Below are 19,348 nucleotides of genomic sequence, written 5' to 3'. Positions count from 1 at the left end.
ATTCTGCATTCGACACGTAGCGGCTAATTTTGCCCTTACCTTCAAGGGCAAGGACGCACGGAGGCTTCTAGTGAATGCGGCTTATGCGAAGATCGAGGTTGAGTTTGATTACTGGTTTGATATTCTGCGGTCTGAAGACCCGGCGATATGTGAGTGGGCGAACCGGATTGACTACTCCTTGTGGACTCAGCATCGTGATGATGGGCGGAGATTCGGTCACATGACGACTAATATCTCCGAGTGTGTGAACTCAATACTCAAGGGTGTCAGAAATCTCCCTGTATCCTCCCTGGTGAAGGCAACATATGGTAGGCTTGCCGAACTCTTTGTTCGTAAGGGGAGAGAGGCTGAGGCTCAGATGGGAACCGGACAACAATTCAGTCAGCACTTGGTGAAGTCTATTGAGTCCAACTTGAAGACGGCCAGGTGCTTCACGGTGACTTTGTATGACCGTGATAACTCCGAGTTCACTGTAGCAGAGACCACTCCTACTGGTTCTTTCTCGTTGGGTAGCTACAGAGTATCGCTTGCCTCTCGGACCTGTGACTGCGGGTACTTCCAGGCGCTTCATTTCCCGTGCCAGCACGCACTTGCATGATGCGCCTACTCACGGGTTACCTGGTCCTCTTATGTTCACAGCGTGTATCAGATTAGTTCAGTGTTCAGTGTGTACCAGATGGGATTCACACCACTGATACCGGAGGAATTCTGGCCACCTTACGACGGGCCCACGGTGATTCCGGACCCTGCCAAGAGGCGTCCAAGAGAAGGGTTGTAACCTGACCACCTGCATCATACACATGTCTTACCGCTACTTAAATGTGTGTTTAGGGTATCCAATACATTATAAATGAACACGTAGTTACGTATAGTAAATTGAAATAGACAAGGCTTAGTACAGTACCTCGAGGCCAATGGCCAGCTGAACGTCTCAAGCCCTGCAGGCCTAAACCGAGGAAATCGCCAGAAAATCCATGACTGAAGTAGCTGAAGTGGGCCCGCTAGCTTGATAACATTTCTGTTCGCCACTCGGCACATGCACCGGTACAACCATGCCAGTGCTACAGAACCCCAGCTGTAGGTCCCCATCTCCTCCAACCTAGCTACAAACGGAAGCCATCTGATGTGAATGCGGTTGCCGGACTTGTCCGCAAACAGCTGCGTGCCCAACAACATCATGATGTACGCACGAGCATATCGACGCACAGTCTCCTCATCAGCTCCCTCCGGGCACTCACCAAAAGTCTCCTGAAACCAGCTGCAGTTGACCGCGTACTTCTGAACTTGGCTAGGAGGAGGTACCACTCCAAGCAACTCCTCGAACCACACCCAGGCTGGACGGCCACCCTGGATGTATATCTGGAACTCTGATAGGCAGCCGCTGACGTAACGCCCGTCCACTGGCAAACCCAGCTGATATGCCATGTCCTGGAGTGTGATCGTGCACTCTCCGAACGGCATATGAAACGTGTGCGTTTCCGGACGCCATCGCTCGACGAACGCACTGACAAGGGCCTCGTCCAACCGGAACCATCTATCGTTAAGCCTTGCAAGATGGTATAGACCGGCCATCTTCAGGTACGGAACGTATCTGTCATCGAGGAGCATGCCCTGCTGCCGCCGCATGCTCCTGATGCATCGCTGAGGCTGCGGAAGAAATGAACCGCATTATTAGAACCAACTTAATTACCAGTGACAAACTTAATCAACACGATAATTCATAAACCAAAAAATCATACTATATATGACCGCTTAAAAATCCAAGAACGAGAACCACTTGCATAAACAACTAACATAAGAAACTAGCATAAACCACTGACATGAAAGATCTAACATATAACAACCACAACTAAACCGCTAACATAAACCACTAACGTCAACCTCTAAGATAAACCACTAACATAAACCACTGAGATAAACCACCAACATAAACCACTAAGATAAACTACTAACGTAAACCACTAACATAAACCACTAACATAAACCACTAACATAAACCGTTAACGTAAACCACTTACATAAACCACTAAGATAAACCACCAACATAAACCACTAACATAAACCACTAACATAAACCACTAACAGAAACCACTAACATAAACCATTAATGGAAACCACTAACATAAACCACTAACATAAACCACCAACTAAACCACCATCTAACCCGCATGCAAAACCACTAAGTCACATGTAGCGGTAGAACAAAGTTATTTCCGTACTAACCTCCTCGTTGATGACCCCAGCTATATGGGCGACTCCGTCCAAGCAATATAACCGTGCCGGATCGTCCCCCATCAGCAGAGTATTCCATTAAGGTCTTCGTCGGAGAGAATCTGGGTCGTTTTCTCTGAGATTTGGTGGGATAGGGGAAGGTGAGAATGGTTCGAATGAGGCTGATTTGAACTCCTTATATAGCCGAATCACTAGTAATTCGAACCAGGGTGGTTCGAATTATTAAGAAACCAGCATAAGTGTAATTCGAACCAGGGTGGTTCGAATTACTTGAAGACTTTACTTACCTATAATTCGAACTGAGCTAGTTCGATTTACGTGGTGAAAGAGTTCGAACCTTGCTGGTTCGAATTACAACCAAATTTTCATCAACCTAATTCGAACTTGGCTGGTTCGATTTACTAAGAATTCTAATTCGAACCAAACTGGTTCGAATTACATATATATAGCTCCTGGCTCATTACTGAAACGAATTTCAATTTGGTTTATTTACGTAGTTCTCAACTTGCCTTGGCTTATTCTAATTTTTTGCCCTGTATCTTATATCGCTTTCCTAATTGATTAAGTTTGATTGTAAACAAATCAATCAATTTATAATTAATATTACATATATTGGATAGGAGATGCAATAAGACTTGGGGTAGGAGTAACATCAAGGTCATGCTTAATGTTCATAACTATGTCTACTGATAATTTATTCAATGAAAATAATTTTCGAAAATTTTGAGAAAATAAAAATTTGCTAAAAATAAACGTGTTCGATTTAAAACATTTTGAGGATTAATTTTAATATTTGTTCTTATTTTAGTTTTGGGTTCAATTAAATGACTTAAGTTAATTGAGTAAGAAAGATGACCAATCCCTTATTAATCAGGTTAAATTGACCGATTTTTAAAACTAAGTAATTCTTTAAAATTAAAATATTGTGTAGCATAAGAAATAAATATAAGACATTCTTATGGATAAATATTTCATTGAATATTATATAATGCATTTTTCATTTGTTTTGAATCGAGTAGAACTCCTTAATAAAATTGTCAAGAACTAACTGAAGAGAATAAGTTTTATTGGTAATAAATATTATAGAAAAAAAACGCTAATAAGCTCTAACCGTGGTTTTAAAATGCATTTCACGTTCAATCCAAATTCCAAACATAGACAAAGTAAAAAACACAAAGTTAATTTGAAGTAACAATATGTTAACGTGTCAAACAAATACTACTGTTGTTTATGAGTTAGTTTTTTTGGTGAATTGTTTATGAGTTAGTTTGAATGAATTATTTTGAATAATTAAAAAAAATGTTATAATATGATATACTCTTTAAAGGGAATAGATCCAATTTTCTTCTTTAAATGTAAAAAATGAAGGGATTCTTTTCTCGTTATAATAAAAATTAATTATCATATTTAGTTTTTTAGCAAATTTAAACTAATATTATTACCATAAAAAATACATCTAAAATATTTTAGTATTGATAAAAATACTTCCAAATTTTATTATGAACAAAAATATTTTTAAATAATTTAAAAATATACCAAAAATACTCAATTATGAGGAGAGATTTGTTCTCTTAATAAAAAAAGCGTGACCTAATTTATTTGTTAATATCAAAGTTTTACTTACCATATAAAAAGTTTTGTTTGCCGCATTACTGTTGTCCATTATCACAGAACATCTTAATTCACAAAAATATATTTTGATTTTATTTTAAATAATTTGAGAAAAAATAATCTAGACATAATTTAGCCAATTTTTAAAGAGTGTCATTCTAAAAATGTAGTGGTTGATTATCATCTAAGGCAAACAGATCTTTCATCAACTCCTTGGTATCCATCATTAAAAGAGTGTCTAGCTCCTCTTCCGTCATTACTGCGTTATCCTTCATATTCATCTTTAAAAGAGCATCATCTATTTCCTTTGCAATCATTCCTGCGTTCTGTAGGTCCTCTTCTTTTTCTTAGTTTCTTGGTTCTTCTTTGTTTTTCTTCTTTTTATTAGTTTTTTGGTTAGTTTCTTGGTTTAGTTTTTTGTTTGGTTTAATTCTTAAATAACACATTTATAGAAATTTCACTTTAGATTAGAGTAGTTTAGATTACATTAAATTAAGGGAACTTCCAAAAAAATTTCATTTCATTCGAAGATTTTTTCTCTTCACATTTAATATAAGCTTCACTTTATAAATTAAAGTGGTTTAGATTACATTAAATTATGGATAAAATCCTTCATCTTCAAAATTTTATTTTAGAATCTTTTAATTTTTGTATAATGTAAATTTAAAAAATTTTAACTAAATAAAAAAAACTATTCTAATAGAATGTGGAGCTTCTTTCCTAACTTGATGAAGTGAAGTTAATCGCAGCAACTCTTCAAACCCAAAAGAGATGAAAGCCAATGAAAGAAGCGTGTGAGTTGAAAGCAAAGAAGGCTTACAGGCAGAGGGCAAGGACTTAGGTTGAGGCGAGAAATGGCTTGATGAAGCGTTCCGTTCTTGACAGCTACGAATTTAAAGAATGATAATGTGGGATTTGTTGTCTTTGATAGTTATTTTGTAGTTCTTGATCTGATTATGAAACAAGCTCTTCCGCGACTGTCTGCCTTCTAATCAAAAATTGATTTAAAATTGTTTTTTAAAAGATATATTTCTCAATATAAAACGAAAATTTAAAGTCTAGATTTTAGGGTAAAGTACTAAATTGATTTTCTATGTTTGGATGTAATTCTGTTTTAGTCTTTAAGTTTAAAGTGTCCTATTTGAATATAAAAAAGTTTCATTTAGTATCAATTTAACCCCACAATAAAATCAAACTTAAATAATTAATAAAGTGTTCTACATAACAATAGTACAAAAATAAAATACTACTGTTATTTATGAGTTAGTTTTTTTGGTGACTTGTTTATGAGTTAGTTTGAAAGAATTATTTTGAATAATTAAAAAAAATTGTTATAATATGATATTCTCTTTAAAGGGAATGGATACAATTTCCTTCTTTAAATGTAAAAAATGAATGGATTCTTTTTTCATTATAATAAAAATTAATTATCATATTTAGTTTTTTAGCAAATTTAAAACTAATATTATTACTATAAAAAATACATATAAAATATTTTAGTATTGATAAAAATATTCCCAAATTTTATTATAAACAAAAAATTTTTTAAATAATTTAAAAATATACTAAAAATTTCAACCATGAGGAGAGGCTTGTTCTGTTAATAAAAAAGTGTGACGTACTTTATTTGTTAATATCAAAGTTTTACTTATTCTATAAAAAATTTTGTTTGCCACATTACTGTTGTCCATTATCATAGAACATCTTAATTCATGAAAATATATTTTGGTTTTATTTTTAAATAATTTAAAAATATTTTATCAATAATAAAATTTAAAGATATTTTTTTTAATGACAAAATAATTTAAATGTATTTTTTATGATTTATCCATCAAAGTAACTGTTTTATGATTGAATTTAACGACCACACCATTCCTTTATTTTAGTATGAAAAAACGAACGATTTTTACTTACGAATGATTATAACATTAATAAATTTATCTATAAAAAAATAAAATTAACTTTATATATATAATAGATGAATTTTAATGAACAAACTTATTCGAATAAAACTAGAGTTAAGCCCTAAAATGGTCCTTGAGATTGGCGTCGTGCACTAAAATCGTCCCTGAGATCCCAATTGTACCAATTACGTTCCTGAGATTGAGAAAAGTGCACCATATTAGTCCCTGACCCATTTTTCCTTAACGACGTGATGACATGGCTGGATGACGTGGATGGTAAGTGACACGTGTCACTCCATGATTTGACCACGTGTAATGATATGATGATGTGGTGACCAGTGACACGTGGCATGCTGACGTGGATAGTTGTGCCACGTGTCACAATGTTATTTGGCCACGTGTCCGTTTGTGCCACGTGTCGCGACAATATTCGTCCACGTGTCATCCATTATGTCGTCGTTGTAAATGCACCAAATTAGTCCCTCACTTTGCATTAAGTGACTCATTTTAGTCCCTGAAATTGAATGTCGTGCACCAAACTAGTCTCTTCACCAAAATTTTTTTATTTTTTTCTATAAATTCAAAATTCTTAATATTTTTGAATACATTAATTTCAATTCTATTTTTTCACATGTTATTCAAATAAAAGTGCTTTTATAAAATATTTTTTCTCTTGCGAATATTCTAACCGTCGACTTGGAGTTGACGTGAAGGTATTTCAAGCACCTTCACTACTATCTCCGACCTCTTTCAGTACTTTTATAAAATATTTTTTTCTCTTGCAGATACCTCTAACCGACGTCTTGGAGTTGACGTGAAGGCATTTCAAGTTTCCCTCATTACCATCTCCGACCTCTTTTATTTATACTGCAAAGATCGGAGATGATAGTGAGAGTGCTTGAAATACCTTCAATCTAGCTCATTTACACATAACAAAAACGTGTACTTCATAAGAATAAAAAATATATTTTTTAATTATTGATTTCTTGTTAAAAGCACATGTTTTTTTTATGAAAACAAAAAGTATCCAATCAATCATATAATTATTTTTTTATAATAACATACTTATATATTACAAAAATTACCAATGTTCAATTATTAAAAAAATTATATAATTAAAACTAAAATCTTACAAATTTTTATGAAAGCACTTGTATTTAAATGATATATGAAAAAATAGAATTGAAATTAGTGCATCTAAGATATTGAAAATTTCAAATTTAAAAAAAATGAGAAAAAATTGGTGAAGGGACTAATTTGGTGCACGACATTCAATTTCAGGGACTAAAATGAGTCACTTAATGCAAAGTGAGGGACTAATTTGGTGCATTTACAACGATGGCATAATGGATGACACGTGGACGAATACTGTCGCGACACGTGACACAAACGGACACGTGGCCAAATAACATTGTGACACGTGACACAACTATCCACGTCAGCATGCCACGTGTCACTGGTCACCACATCATCATATCATTACACGTGGCCAAATCATGGAGTGACACGTGTCACTTACCATCCACGTCATCCAGCCATGTCATCACGTCGTTAAGAGAAAATGGGTCAGGGACTAATATGGTGCACTTTTCTCAATTTCAGGGACGTAATTGGTGCAATTGGGATCTCAGGGACGATTTTAGTGCACGACGCCAATCTCATGGACCATTTTGGGGCTTATCTCAATAAAACTACTCTTCCTAACATAATCTAATTTAATCAAATTCCAAAACTTTAATTTTTAACTCTTTACAAACACAAAGTCAATTTCCTTATTTTAAATAAATTGTTATTCTGAATCTTTATGAATAAAAATAATAGTTTACTCATTTGATACCGTGAACATTAACTTTTGTGTAATTGCTTAACGGGTTGCAAAACTAAGTAAAAACGATTTACTGACGAGAGATTTTAAATTTAATTTTATTATCGTTAATATTACAAAGATAAAAAGTTTACGAAATAAAATACGAGTTTTTTCTTGTCGGAAATTTTATTTTCCACTCAGAACGAAGAAAGAAAAGAAAAAACGAAGAAGAAATGATGATAAGAAACCGTGTAAAATTAAATAAAAAACACGCGTCTGGGAAAAGTTTAGATACCGTAAGAAGCTGCCTTTCAAAGAACAACGTTGAAAGGTTAGTATCTAATTTTCTTTATTTGTTTAATTTGTTCAATTTGTTCTTGTAAAAGGGAACACATAACATCATATTCTATACGAAATCTAAAATATGGAAGGGACCTAATAAATTAATTGACCACCAGTATATCCAAATTAGAGCTTTGTAGAACTATAATAGAATAGTATATCCGCGTAGAAGCTTCTAGCAACTTATCATTGGTATTGACGCGAGTTCATATATTACGATATTTGTCACTATGTATACCAATTATCAAACGTTGTTTTCATTATCAATTCGCAAGCAATTGAATTTTCACAAGTCGATATTAGGGGTGGCAAAGCGGGCCGGCCGCCTAGGCCCGCCCTATAAACGGGGCGGACCGACCCGCCCCGCCAACTAAAATGGGTTCAAAATGCTAGCTCGCCCCACTTTATGGCGGATTGGCGGGCTAGCCCGCTTCTTTTTTTTTAAAAATAAAATTCATTAAAATTAACCAAAAAATAATAATTAAAAAATCAAATACAAATAAAAAATAGTCAAATTATAATATAATTTTTTACTATTTTTTTTTTAATTTTTAACTTCAATAAAATTGTTCAAAATAATATTTGTCAATAGAATCATCTTTATTTTAAAAAATAAGTCACATAATTTGAGCATATATACAAAATTGTAAAATAAAATAAATAAAGTTAATAACTAAAAGAAGAATAAAAACAAAAAATGAAAAAAAAGTGTTTAAAAATTCTATAATTATTAATTTTATAATAGTAATCACACTTTTATTTAATAAAAAAAAAGAAAAATAAAAATCTTCGGCCCGGCGGACCGGCCCGCCCCGCCCCGCCAAAACCCGCCAATTTGGCGGTGCGGGTTTGACGGGCTTTTTCAATTTGGCGGGCTCTAAATCCTAGCCCGACCCGCCTTTTTTAGCGGATCGGCCCGACGGGCTCGACCCGTTTTGCCACCCCTACTCGATATATACATTTCTCACTTTAGGACTCTTAATTATTTTTGTTTTGTTCAATGGAGTAACTTTTGTGGACTAAATCCCCATTTTGGTCCCCCAGATTCAGCCCGTGCACCAATTTTGTCCCTGAGATTCCAATTGCACTGTTTATGTCCCCCAGATTCCGATTTGAGCACCTTAATGGTCCTTCGAAGATTTTCCGGCGTGACTCAGCGACGGCGTTGCTTATGTGGCACAGCCACTGCCACGTTGGACGCCGTAGTGTACATATGACGTGGAATGTGTGATAAAATTCCCTAATGTAGTCCCTGTCCTCATTTTTAAACCCTAAAATTTCGTTGGCCTTCCCATTGAGGTTCTCTCCATCAACGTCTTCTTCTGCATCTCTTCTGTACACCGATAGCTGTCCACCATGAGAGGAAGTGGGAGTCATGTTGCAGGAAGTTCCAACCGGTCATCGTCGACGGAGAACTGGAGAAGAAGCACGACGCGAAGCAGGCTTGGACGGGTTCCGGACTGGTGCGGCTGTGGTTGTCGCCCGGTGCTAAGGTGGTCTGGGACGGAGTCGCATCCTAACAAGCCCTTCTTTGGTTGTCCCAACTATAATGTGAGTAAAGTTTAATAATTTGTAGCAGATTGAAATTTTTTTTTTCGGTTGATTATTTTGGTTGGTTGCAGACAAGTGGGAAAACATGGTGTGGGTTATTCGTCTGGGCTGATTCTGTGCAAGAGGAGTTGTCTCAAGGAGCTGTTGCAGGAGATGATGATGGTGACAGGAAGATGAACTTTGTATGGCGGATGGGCAAGATGGAGGCAGACATTAGGAATCTGAAATTCATAACTCATGTTCTTGGATTTGGGTTCTTAGTAATTGTTGTTTTTGTAGGATTGGTGCTATTAAAGGGTTGAGAACATGTCAATGTAATGCAGTTCCCAAATTAATGAATGAAACTGTTATGTGATAACATAACAAGGTTTGTGTAAATCATCTTACTTTGATATAATATAATATCCTGTTGGATGAAGTAAAAGAACTTGTAAATAAGTAACAGCAAGATTGATCCAAACCATGGACAGTATTAATTGATCAATACCAAAATATGGCAAACCATTCATAGTTTTAACACATTACAACCATAAGTAATTGAACAAGTAGCATGACATACTTGATTAGTAATCAACAAAATGAACCATTGTTTAGAGTGAGCGCAGTCACTGTATCTTTTAACAAAAAACTAACACTTGACAAGCAAAATGTCCTAATCTCCTAATATGAAAGTTCACTTCTTTCGGGGGTGCTTAAATCCAGGAGTCGGCACAAACTTCAGAAAATTTGTGAATCGTGAAGCAGTGGCAGAACTCGCACCCTTCATTGGGTCCAGTGCTGTAGAAGGGGTTGTTGGAGGTGACCTTCTTCTAGTAGGCAGTTTGGCAGGTCTTGTGACTGGTTCCCCGGTTACTTCAGTGAACTACACAAATTTCAAACCAGAAATAAATACCAAACATTGTCACTCAGTAAACTTTTTTCAGAGTTTTTACTCCATTAATTACAAAGGCTTATTATAGAATTAAAATTGTACCTTTTGAGAGTCTTCTGGTTCAGAACAAATTGGCTGTGACAGATCAATTTCTGATGCTTGACCAATAGGAGCAGAATTGATGGTAATATTAGCATTAGCCGTAGCTGTAGCAGTAGTAGTTGCATTTGGAGTAGCAGTTGCAGTGGCACTGGCAGATGCAGAGGCAGATGCAGTGTCAGTTGTGGTGGCCTGGGCAGTTGCAGTTGCTTGTGCACTAGCATTTTTAGGGTCTTTAGCAGCCTCTGCTGCCTTTGCAGCAGCCGCAGCATCAGCTGCAGCTTGAGCAGCATCAGCTGCTCTTTTCTTTTCACATCCTCTCTTGGTGTGACCCTTTTGCAAGCAGTACTTACATGTGAAAGGTCGAAGCTGTCTTTTCAAGGCTGTTACTGGCTTAGATTTCTTGCTAGAACTTGAGACTTCATCTGAGTCCTTCCTCCTCTTTGTTTGAAGATTCCCTGGCTTCCTCTTGATTGGTGGTGCCAATGGCTTGTTAAACTGACTTTGTTCCCAGAAGGCTTGGCCAGGTATAGGATTGATGTGGTACTTGTATGTTTCCTTGTAAGACTCCATGGTTATCAACTTATGGCAGAAATCCTCTGGGTGCTTGTTGACTCTGGCCAGTGCTGCACAAGCATGAACGCATGGAATCCCTACAAGTCCAGTTTACTTCCAGCTTAGGTTAAATCAAAAATTATTTATAACACTACTTTAAAATTAAATGAGCAAAGGTAAGTGGATGGGAGAGAATAACCTGTTAACATCCAGAACTGGCAGGTACATAATCTTTTCCCCAGGTCTACCACATGGTTTGTTGGACGCCCATGGACCTCAAACTTCTCATATCCAGTATCTCCAGACCATATAGCATGCCAATGTCTGGACTCTTTCCTCACCTTTTCTAACCTACTTTTGATTACGGGTGGTAACAGCCCCATGTGATTGTCCAACTTAACCTTGTTCTTAGCCATAGTCCGCATGACAAACATTCTCACCTCTTCTAGAAGAGTAAGTATAGGCTTGCCCCTTGCTTCTTTGATCTTTGAATTGAAAACCTCACAGGCGTTGTTGCAAATCGAGTCCAATTTCGGGTTGTGCCTGAACTGTGACCTCGTCCATGCCTCCCTTGGCCACTTGTCAAGATACTTCCATGCGTCCTCGTTCAGCCGCTTTATCCTATCCATGTATTCCTGAAATTCAACAGTTAATAGTTGGGAAAGAAGTCCATGTTAGATAACTCCAGTTTCAAAAAAAGTGGCTTTATGTACCTTAAACTCTTGAAATGTTGTAGCTCTAGCACACTCCCATAACAGTCCCCTAAGCTCCAGGTCCTTCCACTGCTTATTGAAATTTCGCCACAAGTGCCAGACACAGAATCGGTGTCCCACATTAGGCATCACGGCTTTCATAGCAGGCAGTAATCCCTGAAGATATCAAGCATTATGTTACCATAATAGTCCCTAACTTTGAAAATCGATCACCATAATAGTCCCTAACTTTGCATAACGATAACCATAATAGTCCCTAACTTTGCCAATCCTTCACCATAATAGTCCCTAACTTTGAAAATCGATCACCATAATAGTACCTAACAGCACACCATCATGGTATAGTACGTAATCAAACAATTAGATCAGAGCAGTATTCACAGTATAGCAGCAGACACTAACAGCACACCACAGTATATACCATAAAGTATCAAACAATTATATCTTAGGTATCATCACAATATGGCAGTATACTAACAGCACACCACAGTATATACCACATAGTTTTACACATTTAAACTTATGTGAGAGTAAGGATTAAGGTTTCAGTAAGAAATTACCTTTTGCATATCAGAGATGAAGTTCCACCCATGGGTCTTGTAGTCTCCAAGATCCTCATGTAGCAACTCTAGAAACCACTTCCAATTCTCAAAGTTCTCCACTTCCACAACTGCCCAGGCAATGACATAGACATGATGATTAGCATCTTGTCCAACAGCCGATAGAATTTGCCCCCCGAACACAGTTTTTAGAAAAGCCCCATCAAGTCCAATTAACGGACGACAGCCAGCCTTGAAACCTGACTTGCAGCCACTCAAGCAGACATACATCCTCTCAAATATGACCTCACCACTAGGCTGTGGCTTTGTGCATATCTGAACAGTTGATCCTGGGTTTGTTTTCAATAGTGTTTCACCATAGTCCCTAAGCATAGCATATTGCTCCTTGGCATCCCCATAGACTATGTTTCTAGCATCACACAGTGCCCGTGATATAGAGTTCCTATTGAGCGACAAGTCATATTTCGTCTTGAAATATGTTGTAGCCTCACAGTTCCTGAAATTGGGATATTTCCTTAGTTTTTTTACCAACTTACCTGCAACCCAATTTCTATTTGCTGCCCTGTTTTTATCCTCTCGTGGACAAGTGTGGTCATTGAAGAAAGTCTTAACTTGCCAGCAACTGTCTTCGTGGTCCCTTGATGCGTATACAACCCACTTGCAATCCTTTACCTTACATACTGCCCTCACCCTTTTACCATCGTTCTTCCTAAACCTCATCCGTCTCCCTTCTTGTATAGTGAACTCCCTCACTGCCTCCTTGAACTCCCACTTAGTATTGAACTTCATCCCGACTTCTAAATGTAGTTCCCCGAACCTAGCACCTTGTCTAAACACCGGAAATACCTCCTCTGAACTTTCTTCTCCAACCAGCTCATCCTCTGAATTAGGTGGTGTTTTCATCTCCAAAGAGTGCCACGAATTGCCACCATCCGATTCTGACCCCGGATCAAAAGCATCATGGTTATCCCCCTTTATACCTCCCCCCACAAATCCAATGTCCACATCTTCATCAGAAACGTCTTCCACAAATCCATCATCATCAACACAGACCTTGGCCTTCCCTTTTTCCTTTCCACTCTCAGCCTGGACCTTCTTCCTTGCATTGGGTTTCTTGACTTTCTTCTTCTGTGAAGGAACAGTATATCCAATGCCCGATTCATCTGAGCTATCATCCGGCTCTTGTGGCTTATAGGCCTCGTCCTCAGCACTCTCGTAGCTGTCATGAGAGTCTGAGTCAGAGGATAAAAGAACATGATCACTAGCATTTTCCTTTGCTTTTGAAATACCTTTCCCTACAGACCTTAGACAATATCTCCTAGTCCTAGTTACATTGTTCTGTCTGGGCATGGGTTTGGGTTTGGAAACTGTCTTAGGCTTACAATTTGACTTAGGCTTAGGCTGGGACTCCATGTTAGAATTCACATTGCTCTTCTTCAGTAACGCCTCTTTAGCTTCGGGCTTGTATGTTACCATGCTTAAACTCCTAGGAGGGTCCTTTTCGGTGGTAGGTTTGACAGGGGGGTCTTTCACCATTCTGGCATTTGACTTGGCTTGCTCTCCAAGATCCCTCACCTCGTCATCAACATGCACAACAACATCCTCTCCTTGTACTATTTCAGGTTCTGAAATGCCATGTTCAATGTAGACATCCACTACCCCATTGTTCTTTCCACCATGATTACACAGCTTTCTCAACTCATTATCAGAGTCTAAACGCCTCAAACCTACTTCCAGGCTCATCCCAGGGACCTGCCACCAAACCTCCTTCATGGTCTCATAGCCTAGCTCTTTGAAGTAATTTCTCAGGTAAAATACATCCAACCTGTCCACATCCAGATCACCCAAACAATGCCTATTGTCAGGTGTGTATGTCCATCTCCCATCCTTCCCCCTCTCAAAATTTCCCCCATGATGAAACATTATGTCTAACAATTCGGCGTTCATCTGCAACATAACAGAGGAAATGCTTAAAATTCACCACGCATGCAACACATAAACAACAAATAACTTAGATATTACACACCACCAGAGATTAACCCCTGTTCTTTTCACAAGAAACAGAGCATGCATTACTGGTTTGAAGAAGGAAAACACTAAAACCCTAACAGGCAGTGGATTCTAACACAAACTACATGCATCATGTTCAAGTAATTTCTTACTGTCGGCCATATCAGGAATGAAACATGATCCAAAAAATTCAAAAAAATATAATAAAATTTGTACCTTGAAGCTAGCTTAAACGGTTCTTCAGTCAATGCTTCAATGGTGAACCACGAACCTTCCCCCAAGTTCAGTACAGCAATGTTAAGAAACCAGGCAGCAGTGCCCTTGCCTGTCGCTATTGCTTATGGAGGAGGAGACCAAGCGTTGAGAGAGGTGAGAAAATATGGAGGAGAAGACGTAACGAATACCAAACCCTTTGCTCAAGTTACTACTACTCTCACTGTGATCAAAACGGCGACATGTGGGCTTTCATTCGTTTTGCCCCATGAAACGACGTCGTTCTGACTCTCCAACGTGGCAGTGGCTGTGCCACATAAGCAACGCCGTCGCTGAGTCACGCCGGAAAATCTTCGAAGGACCATTATGGTGCTCGAATCGGAATCTGGGGGACATAAACAGTGCAATTGGAATCTCAGGGGTAAAATTGGTGCACGGGCTGAATCTGGGGGACCACTATGGGGATTTAGTCAACTTTTGTGACTGGGAATGATTGCTTTTAGATTTTAAAATCAACCGCTTTTCAATCCCTTCAATTTGGACCAGGTATATTTTTTATTTTTAAAATTTATTAAAAATTTTAAAAATCTTTTTAAATTTTATTTTATTTTAATCTTGTCTAAAAAGATTTTATTTTTATTAACTATATTTTTGACAATTAAATATTTTTTCATGAAAACACTTGTATTAAAATTTAAAAGTATAATTTTTTTGTTTAGCCACACTTTAAATTAAGATAACATTTTTATAACGTATCAAAATTAAATTCTACAATTTATTATCTAATGATTAAAAAAAACTTATTCACATAAAAACAATTATCAAATCATTATTGTAGTATCACCAAATATTTTTTCTCCCATTGTGTAAGTCAGTAATAGAGTGAGTATAAGTGAGAGATCAAAAACTAAGATAGCTGATCTGTGATCTGTCCAAAGCCAGATAGAACTATTGATATTTGGTTTAGTAGCTGATCATCGCCGCAATATCTTCTAATCTTTTATTTTATATACACTTTTGGCCTTTCAATTTTAAAATATGGATGAATAATTTCTTTGATGGTATTATATACCATTCTTCACTGAAGATTTTAAATATATGACTTTGATACGAAAAATGTTGTTAAAATATTTGTTTTTATTAACAATTGAAAAAAGAATGATAAACTTAGTTAATGAACACATTTGGAAAATTTTCAAGAAATGGGTTTATTATTTTTAAATTAAATAAAATAATATTTAGATAGCATAACTGCACAAATAATGTTTCAAGTCTCTAAGGGTGATTTTCTGTGGTTATACCCATTTGATTTTTGGCTTGAATCTGGCTGGGATATCAAAATTGAACACTCCAAATTACAACATTGAAAAATAATTAGAAAGAAACAATTACAAAGAAATTATCCTTATGATGATGCTAAACTAAGAGAATGTTATTTTCAACACCAATAATGTGATGGATTCATCCAATCAAGTAAAGTTCCCTAAATCCTCTTCTCAAATTTTCTATTGCCATGTTACAGCAATAGGACTTCTAACCTTGTAATATTTTCCAGAAACCCAAGTCAGTGACCCAAATGAATTGGAACCAGCATCTCTTAATCTTTTTCCAATTGAAGAAAATGTCACACTATAGCTCAATTTCTGTCCCATTTTCTCAAATTTCAGTTTCCTTGGTTCTACAGTAACTGAAACTCCCCTTGGCTGTTCAACATTAACCACATAATTAGCACTTTGTGATTTTCCAACATTTGTGACAACCCTCTTGTATGTCACATTAGAATTTTGTCCCACTCTATCAAATAGAACAGAAAATGAAGGGTAATTCAAGTCACCAGCTTGAAAAACTGAGATTTTAGGACACACAAAATTCTCTCTTGATACCAAAGCAATCTCAGAATCTGTATAGTTAAGCCTACATAAGTAATTTAAATAATCTTGTGTGTTTATATCATATACTAAACCTGGATCAGACGCACTTTCTGGGTTAACATGGCCAGAACCAAAAGCAAAAGGAGTAGCAGAAGCCGAATTATTCGATCCGGCATCCCTGATCGGATCGCCTTTATTGTTCAATGTGTATGCAGTAGTCATCAATGCAGATTTTATGGCTGCAGGAGACCAATCTTTATGAACAGATTTGATCAATGCAGCTATGCCACTAACATGAGGACATGACATTGAAGTGCCTGAAATAATGTTAAACATAACACTTCTTTTGTCACTTTTCAGCAAACTTGGGCTAACTTTCGCAGGCCACGCCGCCAAGATGTTCACACCGGGCGCAGTGACATCCGGTTTAATCACATCAAGTCCAAAATAGTTTGGTCCTCTAGAAGAAAACGCTGCCATAGCCGGCGCAGGCTCGCCATATTTTGTCCCTAGGAAGGAAATTGAAGCTGTTGGGGCATTTTTCGAAGTTCGGATATAGTTTCTAACAATGCTACTTTCTGAGGCACCTAATGAAGTTGCTGGCAATATGTGAGGATCAGCAAGAAGCTCACCTCCTTGGCTCTCTGAGTTGAGTAGTATCATTCCGGCGCCACCGGCCTTTTTAACCACCATTCCCTTCTCAGTTCTGCTGTTTAGTCCTTTCTCACAAGCAACAATTTTTCCCTTAACAAGATTTTGATCAAGTGAGTTTTCTGTGCAGTATTGTGCTTCTTTATTAGCACCTGCTGATTTTGCATAAACAAGAGGCAATTGACTTGTTTTTCTTCCATGGTACAGCGAAGATCCTCGGAAAACTTCTCCGCGGCCGAGCCTTACTTTCGTCGGAAACGTTCTGTCAGTGTAGCTGGCTGCAACTGTCATGATCCATGGCGCGCTATTTCCAACCGTAGTCGGGTGAGGTCCATAATTACCTACATAGGCGGATCTAAAAATTTTAAAAGCAATTGACACATGATATGAAATTATCAAATTATTGAATCTTAAAAAAAAAAGGTTTTATAAACATAAAAAATCTTAAAAAGTTTTTTCAATGGTTTCATTTTTGATACGATAGTTACATAAAAAAACAATATGTTAATATTATTAAAATAATCACGTATAAAACTATTTGAATTACACAAGATTTTTTATTTCTTTAAATACGTATAAAAATATAATTGTTTAAAATTATGGCCGACAGAAGTCACTATTCGCCCCTTTATAATCGGTCCCTGTTTACCTGCAGAGCAAGAAACAAAAACACCGGTTTTCGCTGCACCAAACGAGGCTATGGCGATGCTATCACCATAGTAAGGTTTAGGAAATCCACCTAAAGAGAGTGATAGCACATCAACTCCATCGGAAACTGCTTGGTCCATGGCAGCGAGTATGTCCGAATTAACACATCCAGCAGGCCAACAAGCTTTATAGGCTGCAATTCTTGAAGTTTTCCTCATTCCACTTGCTGAGCCACTAGCAAGGCCATAGAAGCTTGCATTCTTCACCAAGCTACCGGCTGCGGTCGAAGCAGTGTGTGTTCCGTGCCCTATGGAGTCTCGAGGGGAACGATAATCCGCCGTGTCGTTGATCTTCCCTACGGATTTTTCGTACCCTTTGAGATAAGTCCTTGCACCAACGAGTTTCTTGTTGCAATTTGAAGCAGAGAATTTTGTGCCCTGTTCACAAACACCTTTCCAATGAGAAGGTACAGAGGACAACCCTGAATCTTTGAAGCTGGTGTGTTCCGGCCAAATCCCCGAATCGATGATGCCAATTATTACATCTGAGGCCAAATTTTGAGCACTCCAAAGGCCTATTCCATTCTTTAGGCCAAGAAAATTTGGAGTGTGTGTTGTGTGAAGGGTTAATAGTTCATCCGGTAAGGCTGAAAGGAAGCCATCGACTTTGCTCAAGGATTCGAGTTGCTTCTGCGAAAGGCACACCGCGAAACCAAACATGTTGGTTTCATATACATAAAGAAGCTGAGGAGGTAGAATCTCTTGTTCTTGTTCTTCTTCTTGTGTTGAAGATTCAGAAATGAAATCAATGACCGATTCAAACCATGGTTTTGTGATGTCTTGAGAATGAATTGAAGCTCTAATTTTGGTTCTGTCCATGTGAACAATGTAGGTCTTTTGAACCATCATAGACATTGAATTTGTCACCATAAGGGCAAAGAATATGAAGAGTAATCTAGAAATCATGATGCCTGACAAGAAAAACAAAATCAAATACTTAGGCATAAGAACATATGATTTAGCACTTAGCACAAGAGCATGAGAAAAACTGTGGTATAAAGAATGCTAATAAGCACTGAAAAAGTTAGAAAGATATAGTGGAAACTCACGTAATACAGATGTCTTCGTATGAAGTTGATATTTAAAAATCGTTATATGATTTGACAAGTCAATTGCATGTGAGTTTACACCAAAGATTTAACTTTCTATATATATGCTTATTGCAACTAAGCAATAGAGATTACTACCTTTTCTTTGCTTTTGTTATACTCACGTTTGTAAACCCTGAATTAGATAATAATGATGTGAAAAACTTTATATGCATTACTGATCTAATATATAGAAACAACTTATGTTATGTATCTTCGGCAAATAGCATAAGTTTCTAAGAAAATCGATTTGTACCAAGATCTTGGAACATTATGATTAATTTTCAACACATAATAAATGAGCATGAACGTTGCTCACATGCAAAGTCTAATAGACTCTTGCATAAGAAGGAATAGTCATACTGGTATAATGAAAGCATTTATGCGCCTTAGTAGACTTTTTCAGCGCTTATTTTCTTAGTATATCTTTAATGTTATTTTCCAACTTTAGAGTATATATATGATATGATTACTAACAGGCAGCAACAAGTCTAACTGTCTAAGTGTCCATGTGCATTGGCTACTAAAAATAAATAGAAGTCTCTTTCTCCACTTCTACTGTT

The 19,348-nt window shown here is 37.1% G+C and overlaps 3 protein-coding genes and 1 pseudogene across 4 annotated transcripts; 1 reads left to right on the top strand and 3 right to left on the bottom strand.

The window, feature by feature from the left end:
• The first annotated feature begins 9,252 nt into the window (after nucleotides 1–9,252).
• On the top strand, nucleotides 9,253–9,749 carry LOC148569202 (uncharacterized). The gene is made up of 2 exons (XM_088483719.1): nucleotides 9,253–9,447; nucleotides 9,519–9,749. The coding sequence occupies exons 1-2, from the start codon at nucleotides 9,253–9,255 to the stop codon at nucleotides 9,747–9,749; spliced, it is 426 nt and encodes a 141-aa protein (XP_088339845.1).
• A 460-nt stretch (nucleotides 9,750–10,209) lies between these two features.
• Nucleotides 10,210–10,990, bottom strand: LOC148569201 (uncharacterized; annotated as a pseudogene).
• Nucleotides 10,991–10,995: 5 nt separating this feature from the next.
• On the bottom strand, nucleotides 10,996–14,298 carry LOC148569200 (uncharacterized). The gene is made up of 4 exons (XM_088484933.1): nucleotides 12,246–14,298; nucleotides 11,686–11,841; nucleotides 11,248–11,607; nucleotides 10,996–11,070 (listed from the first exon to the last, which is right to left on the bottom strand). Exons 1-4 carry the CDS (start codon nucleotides 14,199–14,201, stop codon nucleotides 10,996–10,998), a joined length of 2,547 nt encoding a protein of 848 aa, XP_088341059.1. The 5' UTR covers nucleotides 14,202–14,298.
• A 1,526-nt stretch (nucleotides 14,299–15,824) lies between these two features.
• Nucleotides 15,825–18,996, bottom strand: LOC107638019 (subtilisin-like protease SBT1.1). Of its 2 annotated transcripts, XM_016341222.3 has the most exons (3): nucleotides 18,885–18,996; nucleotides 17,640–18,608; nucleotides 15,825–17,331 (listed from the first exon to the last, which is right to left on the bottom strand). In XM_016341222.3, exons 2-3 carry the CDS (start codon nucleotides 18,601–18,603, stop codon nucleotides 15,974–15,976), a joined length of 2,322 nt encoding a protein of 773 aa, XP_016196708.1. In that variant the 5' UTR covers nucleotides 18,604–18,608; nucleotides 18,885–18,996; the 3' UTR covers nucleotides 15,825–15,973. The 2 variants fall into 2 exon arrangements, with proteins under 2 accessions (XP_016196708.1, XP_016196707.1); XM_016341221.3 differs by lacking the exon at nucleotides 18,885–18,996 and having other exon boundaries at nucleotides 17,640–18,802.
• Nucleotides 18,997–19,348: the final 352 nt, after the last annotated feature.

This window comes from Arachis ipaensis, chromosome B4, assembly GCF_059453495.1.
Source record: "Arachis ipaensis isolate K30076 ecotype BB chromosome B4, ASM5945349v1, whole genome shotgun sequence".
Taxonomy (NCBI): domain Eukaryota; kingdom Viridiplantae; phylum Streptophyta; class Magnoliopsida; order Fabales; family Fabaceae; genus Arachis; species Arachis ipaensis.
The sequence above is the reverse complement of the archived record's forward strand: the minus strand, read 5'-3'. Positions and strand labels throughout refer to the sequence as shown.

What these genes read in the sequence shown, in the direction of transcription:
- LOC148569200 (XM_088484933.1), bottom strand. Translation starts at nt 14,201, where the DNA reads ATGTTGCAGATGAACGCCGAATTGTTAGACATAATGTTTCATCATGGG. An exon ending in CAACATTTCAAGAGTTTAAG is followed by an intron (nt 11,608 to 11,685) that starts GTACATAAAGCC and finishes GTTGAATTTCAG; the next exon opens with GAATACATGGATAGGATAAA. An exon ending in CTGGATATGAGAAGTTTGAG is followed by an intron (nt 11,071 to 11,247) that starts GTCCATGGGCGT and finishes CTGGACTTGTAG; the next exon opens with GGATTCCATGCGTTCATGCT.
- LOC148569202 (XM_088483719.1), top strand. Translation starts at nt 9,253, where the DNA reads ATGAGAGGAAGTGGGAGTCATGTTGCAGGAAGTTCCAACCGGTCATCG. An exon ending in TTGGTTGTCCCAACTATAAT is followed by an intron (nt 9,448 to 9,518) that starts GTGAGTAAAGTT and finishes GGTTGGTTGCAG; the next exon opens with ACAAGTGGGAAAACATGGTG.
- LOC107638019 (XM_016341221.3), bottom strand. Translation starts at nt 18,642, where the DNA reads ATGCCTAAGTATTTGATTTTGTTTTTCTTGTCAGGCATCATGATTTCT. An exon ending in TTTTGTTTCTTGCTCTGCAG is followed by an intron (nt 17,332 to 17,639) that starts GTAAACAGGGAC and finishes CCGCCTATGTAG; the next exon opens with GTAATTATGGACCTCACCCG.